This window comes from Notothenia coriiceps, unplaced genomic scaffold (assembly GCF_000735185.1).
Source record: "Notothenia coriiceps isolate Sejong01 unplaced genomic scaffold, NC01 NC01_scaffold00037244, whole genome shotgun sequence".
In the NCBI taxonomy this organism is placed as follows: Eukaryota; Metazoa; Chordata; class Actinopteri; order Perciformes; family Nototheniidae; genus Notothenia; species Notothenia coriiceps.
The window spans coordinates 12,223,465-12,234,178 of record NW_011369945.1 but is presented as its reverse complement, the minus strand read 5'-3'; the positions used below and the strand labels follow the sequence as shown (position 1 = coordinate 12,234,178).

Sequence of the window (10,714 nt, the reverse complement as noted above, 5' to 3'; positions counted from 1 at the left end):
AGAATTTTGATTAAAGGCCAGAATTTTTTGAAAAAGTCAGGATTTTGAGGAAAAAGTCAGAATGTTAAGAATTTTGTACATGACAGGATGTAGTGCTTTCTATTCCTCCATCTTGTGACTGTGTAACTCTCTCTCTTGGATATCAGCATGTGAAGGACACTGTTCAGGAACTAGTTGATGCTCTGTATGTGATGACTACTTCCATTCTGGAGAGGATCACAGATACATGGATCCTGAGGTTGAAGATCAAGCCGGGGACCAGGGATTATTAACAATTTTAAGTATTCAGAAAAATACAGAATTTTGAGCAAAAAGTCAGGATTTTGAGAAAAAGTTATACTTTTTAGAGAAAGTCATAATTTTGAGATTTTGAGAAAAAAAGTCCGAATTTTGAGGAAAAGTTAGAATTTTGAGAACAAATCTGAATATTGAGAAAATTGAATACTTTTTGAAAAAGTGCGAATTTTGAGAAAAAGTCTGAATTTTGAGGAAAAGTTAGAATTTTGAGAACTAATCTGAATATTGAGAAAATGGAATACTTCCATCCTTGAGAGGATCATATATACATGGATCCTGAGATTGAAGCTCAAGCCGGGGACCAGGGATATTATTCTAACAAATATCAAGACACAATACATGAAAAAACCATGAAGAGGAAGAGGAGCATACAGAGTCCTGAAGATCAATGCGGTGACCCCCTCAGTAATGTGGCTTTAATGCATTGTGACTTTAAATGGATATATGAGATTGACCTGTGTGACCTCCATCACATACTGTGTGTCCCAACATTCATCATGATCCTTGACATGTATAATCGATATGAGTTTTTGCGCAGTAATGGTTTCTGTAGAAGCTAATCCCTCACACACCTGAGCCTCTTTGAGCTTGATCTCCAGGTCTCTCAGGTCCATGTGTTTGTAGCGCAGCCTCTTCGCTCGGCACAGTCGGATCCCATCGATGATCGAGGCGTGATTCAACTCATCGGACAGAACCGCGTCATCCGGGCCCAACAGAACCTGAGTGTCAGAGTGATAGGTGGTTAACACAAGCTGAAGAGATTTCAGTTACAAATGTTCAAATACGTCAGTAAATACCCCACTGGTGAACAGAGGTTGCTAACAAGTGTCTAAATGAGACGACTAAACATCATCACGCCCAACATTAGCCTCCTTTAGTTTAGCGGTGGTGACGTGAAGTCATGTAACCGTGCTTTAGTTCCTTTATAGCCCAACATTAGCCGCCTTTAGCTTAGTGGTGGTGACGGGAAGTCATGTGACCGTGCTGTAGTTCCTTTATAGCCCAACATTAGCCACCTTTAGCTTAGCGGTGGTGACGTGAAGTCATGTAACCGTGCTTTAGTTCCTTTATAGGCCAACATTAGCCTCCTTTAGCTTAGCGGTGGTGACGGGAAGTCATGTGACCGTGCTGTAGTTCCTTTATAGCCCAACATTAGCCACCTTTAGCTTAGCGGTGGTGACGTGAAGTCATGTGACCGTGCTGTAGTTCCTTTATAGCCCACACATAGCCACCTTTAGCTTAGCGGTGGTGACGTGAAGTCATGTGACCGTGCTGTAGTTCCTTTATAGCCCGACATTAGCCACCTTTGGCTTAGCGGTGGTGACGTGAAGTCATGTGACCGTGCTGTAGTTCCTTTATAGCCCAACATTAGCCACCTTTAGCTTAGCGGTGGTGACGTGAAGTCATGTGACCGTGCTGTAGTTCCTTTATAGCCTAACGTCAGCTTTTTACTTCAGAAATCATTATGTGGAGATTAACCTGCTGAACTAAACGTGTAAGAACCATAAACGTTTGTTTGATACAGGGAGATGCTGCCTTCAGGGTTCAAGATATCCTTGCACTACTCTTAGGGAGAAACCCTCTCAAGTACAGACTAAATACCTCAAAGAGTCCAGCGTTAGCATCAAAGCAGCTAGCATACAGGATGCAGTCCTCCCTCTCGTGGAACTCAGCTAGCTTCTGCTCCAGATTCTTGTGTAGATCCTATAAAAAAGAGCAAAGTTAATACCCTTCATTAGATATTGCTGCAATACAGCTTTGTATATGCTGTTATCCATGTATTATTTGCAGCCATCATACCTGTGTGCCGCAGATGAACCTGACAGAGCTCAGTCCAGCTCCGTGAGTATTCAGAGCATCGATCCCAGCCTGAACGACCTCTGGGTGACTGGACAGCCCCAGGTAGTTGTTGGCACAGAAATTCAATATGGCTGGAAGAGAAAGAGGTGAACATTAAGGGAGAAAAGGACATGACAATTTAAATCTGTACAACAATTACCACTATAAGCAACTTAAACCCTGCGTTATAAGTGATGTTGTTTTTCTTGGGCGCTAACAGAGCTAAAAAGGCTAACACGTCAGAACAAAGGGTGAAAGAATAACAATGCATCCATCCAGAGGGATTTTACTGAGTCAGTTTCACACATGAGGGGCCATGACCTCGAGTCAAAGGGCCATTCATGAATCAGCAGAGTCAAATTTTGGCAAAGGTACAAACTAAAGTGTGAACAAAGGCGATACAAAACACAAAACAGAGCTTAGTAGTGGACGTAGCTTTCCAATTCATATTATGTTTCATTTTGTGATAAAAGTCAAGTTTAAATTGATTATTGTTCATGTTTTAAGACATTTAAAGACAATTCTGGCTTGTGTGTCCTCTGGTAACCTTACATGCCTTCAGTTACTGTAACTAGTTTGAGTCAACATGAGTCAGATTCAACACCAAGAAAACATAGAGGACGAAACGCTGCATTAGAAAAGGGAGATAGTTTCACACAAGGGGCCACAACCTTCAGTTACTAAGTCAACATAAGTCAAGTTCAACACCTAGATAACAAAGTGGGAGGAACAGAAACACTGGAAAACAACGAGTAGTAAACGGCAAGTAATTTGAGTTGTTTTTCTATATCCATGAATTCAGACGGCTCTTTCTCTGCACTAGTTTGGCATCTTTCTTCTACTAGTCAGCCTTTTTGAGCAACTAGTGGCCTTTTTGTCAGACTAGTTAACAAGTTATGGCAAAATTAGCCCAACTAGTGCAACAAAGGGATATTTTGACCCATACTAGTTAACTAGAAAAACAAACAAACATCACTCTCTACCTTGGGTGTATTTAGACTTCAATAGTAAATGAAGCATTGAAGCATTTCATGTATCTAGTGAGCATTTAGGGATTCACCAGGTCAAACAGTACATATTTAACAAGCCTCACTAGATAACTTACTAGTCGAAGACAAAATACTCACTAGTTAACAAACGTGGTGTAATTGGATATCATTTGGACTAGTGAAATTCAAAAATTCTCACTACACTAGGTGCATTAAATGCTAATCAGTAGGTGGGGATAAGTGGGAACTAGCTCTCCAGTTAAAAACACAACATACCAACCAATCAGGACTCAGGAATCTCTCTCTATCCCACATGCTTGATTTACCGTTATGCACACTAGTAAACAACCCTTAGGATGCTTACCTGGTAACTAGTTCAAAATAGACTTCCAACTTCAATTTCCATTAGTTACACTAGTTGGCCTCATATTGAACTTACTTTCTCTCACATACATTTGTGCTATCCTTGATACAGAGTCTATTGTTGCTAACTAGTCAATGCAAAAATGCTGACTAGTTAGGGTCTGTTTTGAAGTATTAGTTAACTAGTGGGGCTCTCTTTGTTATTCTAGTTACCTAGTATGATCCAAAATACTTATTTACTTGAACGATTTAGGGGGTATTTTGACCCTTTGTTTTGTTAACCAGAGACGTGCTCAAACAACCAAACATGTTGACTCGTGGATTTTTGTCACTATCTGCACTAACATGTCTATGTCAGTAACATGTCTAGATATGCCAAATGGTGCGTTCAAGGACAATCAGATTGCCTTGCAACAAAGTAATGAAGAACATGAAGAGCCCACTCACTGCTGCGGCTGCCCTCCACGTTGATCTGCGGTCCCTGCTTTGAGGTGATAATTCTCTCCGCTTTCCACGTCCCAGCCGCTCGGATCCCCTCCAGCTCGCTCTCCAGCACGGCTCTGGCTTCAGAAACAGCGGCGTAGCTCCGGTGGAGAACCGGGGCGGCGGGCCGTAGGGCGACCCGGGCCGGAAGCACCAAACACCGGGCAACTTTACCGAGAGACATAACGGAGGATCGGTGTGTGCCAGGTGTCAGAAGAGAAACGTGTAGGAAGGCAGCAGAACGTAAAGATAGAAAGAGGGGGCGGGGCTACGTCACGTAACAGAGGGAGGCGTATGTGCGGCGGACCAATCAGAGAACAGGACACTTGCGAGGTGGCTTGTTTTGACCAATCAGATTTCAGATAGAGTTTACTAGCGTTATACAGTCATGGTTCTGACCCACGATACTGAGATGTGTTGCCTAATATTGATTCAATGTTTGGCTTTTTATTTGTATTCCTTTACACAGCTTTACCTCTAAGTAATTGTACAACATGTACAGAATTACAACTAAAAACCCATTTGTTATTTCGGTGTCTTACAAACGCTACCACTGACACTGACCCTGTTACCCTCTGTTACCCTTAACCATTCATTTATAGTTTATAAATTCTACTGCATTGTTATATATATTGATATATACATACACATACGAGGAATGTATTTGCTTTGTTGGATGGCGGTGGCGGTGCATTCAGAAACACGGTAAGAGAAATACAATTTTTTTTTTAAAGTTTGAAAACTGTCATACTAATTAAAATATAAAAATGTATGTTTACAAGAAATATAAATATACAGGATATTCATCATATATATTTGTATATTGATTTAATATGGTAAATGGACTGTACGCTTTATCAGGTATTTTACCCCTATCTATGTGTATATAGACTTCTTGAACTATTTTTGTATTTTTAAACATAAACATATTTGGCCCCATACCTGCAAAGCTATAAATAGGATTATACAGTTAATGCACATTAATTCATTGATGTTAGAATAAAAACAGCCAGTCTTCCAGTTAATATTTCAGTTTAATATATGACAGCAGTGCCATGACTTCCTGTTGAACTTCAAGTAAGACATATTCACAGGGGAATGCTGGATGTAAAAAAAAAACATCATTCTCTAACATCCTCCATCAAACTCTTTCCTTTTGTAATATCACATCTGCTCTGACATACAAGCTAACAGTGTGCTACTTGGACAGGGGCGTTTTCTGCAACCAATCACCATGACATATACATATATATATATTTAACAGCAATATAATACATCATCTATGTTGCAAAAGTCTGTGACAATATTATCTCTTTTGTTTTTTAAACAGCAGGAATGTAACCATATAAAATGTGCAAATGTTTGCATCCCACACATGGACAAACCCTCATTACGACGCCAAGTAAAACCTCCGCCCTTCCTCAAATAACGTTACCTTTTATTGGTTTAAAAAAAAACATGTTTGCTCCACCGTACAGAGCAGTATTATACACAGCTGTGCGTCCTTCAGATACGGGTTGTAATGCCCATTCCTCTCCCAGCAGCTGGAGCTTCATGAGTGTTATTAGTTCCTCTGAAGTGTAGTTAAGACTCGGAGGTGTTGTTATCCTGAGAGGAAGCTCGCACCGACGGCAGACGCTCAGCCGCTTCTGCTCGTCCCGCCAGAAACTTATCGAATTCTGCAGAGAGAGAGAAGCAGGAAGAGATCAGAAATCAGAAATGCTTTTGCAACATTTTTGCTTTTTTTCAATGTTTCATAGATCCTTTGACCTCTCATTGAATTGTGAAGCACCTTGAGATGTTTTTAAAGTGTGCTATACAAATGACATGTATGTATGTGTATATTCTTCCTACAGCGGGGATTTATAAACTGTTAGAGTAAAGGGACAGTGTAGATACAAAGGTAAAATAAACGAGTAGGTGGGAAGTTCATAATGCTTTCTGTTCCATATTGTAGTCATATTTATTTTACATTTTCCTCATTTCACCTTTGTTCCTTGTGTGATTTTTGCTTGTAAAGTGACTTGAAATACCTAAAAAAGCGCTATTTAAATTAAATGTATTATTACTAGACAGACATATTAAATAAAGAGGCAAGCAAACGTTCATAAAAGCAAATCCAATATGTTAAGAAAATAAATAAGTGTTTGTTGTGTGAAATATTTTTTCTGTAAAGTGAATTTGAGTACTTAGAAAAGCGCTATATAAATGAGATGTATTATTATTATTATTATTATTATTATAATAAGACTAATGAAGCTCAGCGCAAGTTCTTTCAGGAAGACTGGTTCCCACGCTCTCATTCAATTCTCTCTCACTCACTCGCCCTTCCTTCAATAAGCAAGGGCGCGTCATACCCCAGCTAAACCAATCAGTCCCGTCTCATCCCCCACAAGCCAATCACAGCACACCTGGCAAACGTTTAAATCTGCTCTTTTTCCCCCTCGCCAGCATCATTCAGAGAATTGATGCAACCCACCTTCACCTCCTCCACCTCCTGCTCCTCCAGTCATCAGATCCAGGGCCAGGCTAACCCAGAAGAGCCCTCATCATCAAGGACCTGAATTCCACTTCAGCACCACCAGTGTCTAGACCCCGGGGGGGGTTTCTCTTTTCCTAGTGGGCTCCTCCCCCCCCCCCTAAATCCATCACAGTATGATGGGGTCTAATCTCCAAAATGTATATTACCCCTCAGGCAATAAATATGCTATTAAACTCACGGAATAAGTCTCCTGATTGAAACATATTCAATTAAGAGGCAAGCACAAGATATTGATTATTAAATTATTGATATTTATCGGAACGGCATCGCACCTTCTTTTTTAAACTGACGGTTCAAGATTACTAGTAGCCCTATATTTCATTGCACAACAGTTGTTGGGAGGCTGTCACAGGCTCTTTAAAGAAAATCAAATAAGTAAGAACCCATCGGAAATAAAATAAAAAATCAGTAAATAAGTCTACCGTATTTTCCGGACTATAAGTCGCACTTTTTTTCCTAGTTTGGCTGGTCCTGCGACTTATAGTCAGGAGCGACGTATATATGTTTTAAATGTCAATTCATGCTGACTGACATGAACCGTCTACAGCCACCAGAGGGCGCTCTCGGCTTGTGACAACTATATGCTGCTCCTGTACCACTGAAAAAAACGAAGAAGAGAGCGGACGGTTCTTCCGGGTTAGCTGCTTGTTAGCCATCTGTTGTTAGCCGTCTTGTTAGCTTGTTAGCCGTCTGTTGTTAGCCCGCCGTCTTGTGTCCGGTGCGGCGCAGGGTCCACCCCTACCAGCCCAGCGGCCGAATGCTCAGTGGGTGCGTCCGAGATGCCCCGTCTGTCCCAGCAGTCCTCCGTCGGAGCGCGTCAAGGGGTAGAAGCATGCCACCCTAGCCCGACTCGCAGAGCNATATATATATTACTGCAGGATTTTTTGTTGAATAGATTTGAGTGGTTCAAAATTTCGGGTCGCGATCTATTGACTAAGGAAAAAGTGGGTCCTGAGGCCTGACCAGTTGAGAACCACTGCTCTAGCAGACATCTTAAAGTATTAGGGTCAACACAACTACAGAAGGTCAAAGTTGAATCAGTGCTTCTTTCAACTGATACATTTACTACAAAAAAATGAGCACCTTTTTTTTTTTACTAATCCAGGGTTTGTTTTCGACTTTGATCGTGTGGTTGCTCATGTTTCTGGACTTCTTTTGGTTTCATTATCACTGTATTCTAAGATATCAGGTATTCACTTGTTGAAAACAATGTTAGCATGGCTGATAGGAATGATGTCCCAAACTAAAAAACATTTTCATAAAGCGCAATTAACCTTTAGGTATAAAAATGTATTAAGTTAAGTATTAGTATAAAACACACTAAAATGCCAAATTTGGATTAATCCACCGCTAAAAATAGTTCCCACAGACAATACTTTCTCCTGTTTTAGTCGATAGAAGCTACAGTGGAAGGCTGGTTTTATTATTTAAATATAATTATATTTTTGTAAGCTGTGAGATGTATCCAGGAGAGATGGTGTTTGGTTCTCAAAACCACACCATCATTAAAAATAATAATAAAATAATAAAATTACAGAAAATTATGTGGCGAAATGATTACCTCCAATACCGCATCATATTGCAATTGTAGTATCATACAAAATAACGGCAATATGATATATTTTCGAAACAATTTATCCATAACCCATAGTAAAATACATTTATCAGTATCTGTTTTTGACATTCAACTTACACAGTGGCTCACACTTTGTTGTTCACAGGTAAACTGGGCTTTAGAAATGACCGCAAATCTTAAAACTATAAATTTTTAGCAACTCGCAGGCATGGTAGAATCTGATAAATCCTGTTACTTTTTCAGTTAGTTGTAAGAAATAAGTGGCTTTTACGGAAGTTTTGGGAGTTTTCACACAATACCAGCGGTGGAAAGGATCTAAGTCAACTATGTTATATCGAGGTACTTCAATAGTGCTTGATTCGAGTTTGAAGTACTTGTATTTCACAGTAAGGATCAAAAAATATCTCAGTCTCAGTTTTTTCATGTTAAATTAAGTCTGGTTAAACCCCCCACCTATTTAAGAGAAACAGAAGTGTATTAAGCGATGACACAATAGTGATATCTTGTGTTGTGATGTTCTAATGCTCTGCTAATGCAGGTCTATCATGACACATCACACTGCTGGCTCGCCAATCTGTGTGCTGTAATCCCAGTTCTCTGTTTGCGACGCTACATTTTTAATGCAGAGCTTTAATCGTCTGAAACGCAACTCCCTGTTCAATTAATCATCAGTGTGTTTTACATGTCTGAGCTGAGAGATGCGGCAGCACTGAATATCCAGGGGACTCCCGCCAGTACAATCACATTTTACTAAAAGTGTTATAGTATTATTTATATATATACATAATATAATCTGTGCAGCCACTACTGAAGAAGAGAACCACTTAGCTAAGGGAAAGTTGACGGTTAAACACATCAAATGTTGATTGTTGGTAGGAAATGGGAAGCAAACACTAACTGACTGATCAATCCACCCAGAACACCTCGTTTTTGGGATGTATAAAAATGCCACAAAATAGATCATATTTAGGAATGTAAGCAAACAACTAATGATGACACAAGGTAACAAGGTAAGACTTCGTTTTTAGCAATGGCAGCATGTTAAGAAGACTTAGGGTCTACAACCATGCCCTGTATATTTTGTTGTTAAGCATGTTAGCATTTGTACAATTTATTAGGTCATGACTGCTATAACAACGCAGTATTTTTGGTCTGCTTTTGACTGTGGCCATACAGAAGAGGTCAGACGCCATTTCCTAGGACCTTGAAGCTTTCACACTCTTTGTTCTTCAACCCATCCACCTTGACATCCTAATGGAAGTAATGGCACAACTGTCATTATTCACATAGCCTTGTCCGGGGGGGTATTTTAAAGTGTTTCAACAAACGACCAATCCGGCTGATGCTCTGCTGACTCCAGATCTTCCTACCCAAAAACTCAGCCTTATTCTTTCCAGGATTATGTTAATAGGCACGTTCACACCAAGTACTTTTCCCACAAAGGTTCCTGAGAACTACGATTTAGTTGCGTTCACACCAAAAAGTCCCAGGAACTAAATTAGTTATAGAGAACCTTTTTTACCCCCTTTTCAGTCCCTGCTAGAGAGCAGGGACTTTCGTGGGAGAAAAAGGTTCCTGTGTCTGATTGGCTGGGCGGAATGCAAACCACGCTCCGTCAAACTTTTGTGAAGCCGCCATTTTATTATCCTCGCATTGCATTATTAGCATTAGCATTAGCCCAGCGCAGAAACGCAGAGAGACTAACTTATGACAACACAAAATAAAACATGGGAGCGGTGGAGATGAGGAGGTGTCGGCGTTCTGGCCGTTCACTCGGAAGGCTTCAGTAGAAGCTGCTGGGAGTCCCAGCAGCTTCTACTGAAGCCAGTCCCTAACTCCGGGGACTTCCGGCCGGGGATTTTGGGCGGCAGTATACGCCGTGAAGTTGTTTGCGGCCTGCCAGTAAACCCAAAGCAGAAGAAGAAGAAGTAACGTCAGCGCCTTCATTTGCCTAATCCACCCCCAGGAACTAATTTCCAGTGTGAACGCGATCTTTACTTAATTTATGAGAACTAAAGAGTTCTCAGGAACCTTTGTGGGAAAAGTACTTGGTGTGAACGTGCCTAATGGAGTCTTTATTTTGTGGCGTGCAGGTGTGGAGTACAATTGTTTCTACTTGATACCTGTCAGAGATTGCAGAGGTGATTGATGTGGGCAGGGGAAGTGAACTTTTAAAAGAGCATAAGTTAAAGGTGTGGGCTGACCCGGGACTCTTTGATCTGGGAAGATTGATATCTTCTGTGTTTATCATAACAATACCAGATGAGATGAGACTGGATTATGGCGAGAGCAGAGTGGTTCACTTTTCAAAGTGCTGGGAATGTTTACAGTGGTTCATGGTGGCAAGGGAGCACTAAGGCTGCTGTCATCATGAGCCTAACACAGCTTCATATAACTAATGAATGAAGACACAGCCAGTATCACAAACCACAAGTAAGAAAGGTGGGAAATGGCTGTGAAATTCCAAAGCGTTTCTCCAGGATCATCTTTTCTTTGCAAACGTAATCTTTTCTCATTCATCAACTCAATCTCTCATGTACTGAAGAGGATTAGGGCCACATTTTTTTTTTAGAGCTGTCTGAGAAAAATGTTCTCTTTTTATTACGTTAATTTTGGAATTCAGAT

At 40.5% G+C, this 10,714-nt stretch overlaps 1 protein-coding gene across 1 annotated transcript in view; it reads right to left on the bottom strand.

Moving 5' to 3' along the window:
* Nucleotides 1-4,224, bottom strand: part of gcat (glycine C-acetyltransferase) — a 20,527-nt gene extending 16,303 nt beyond the window's left edge. Inside the window, exons 1-4 of the mRNA XM_010794270.1 lie at nt 3,936-4,224; nt 2,098-2,228; nt 1,900-2,001; nt 832-1,016 (exon numbers count right to left, since the gene is read on the bottom strand). Coding sequence (XP_010792572.1) covers nt 832-1,016; nt 1,900-2,001; nt 2,098-2,228; nt 3,936-4,155 — 638 coding nt within the window. The 5' untranslated portion in view covers nt 4,156-4,224. The remainder of the gene's footprint in view (nt 1-831; nt 1,017-1,899; nt 2,002-2,097; nt 2,229-3,935) is intronic.
* Nucleotides 4,225-10,714: the final 6,490 nt, after the last annotated feature.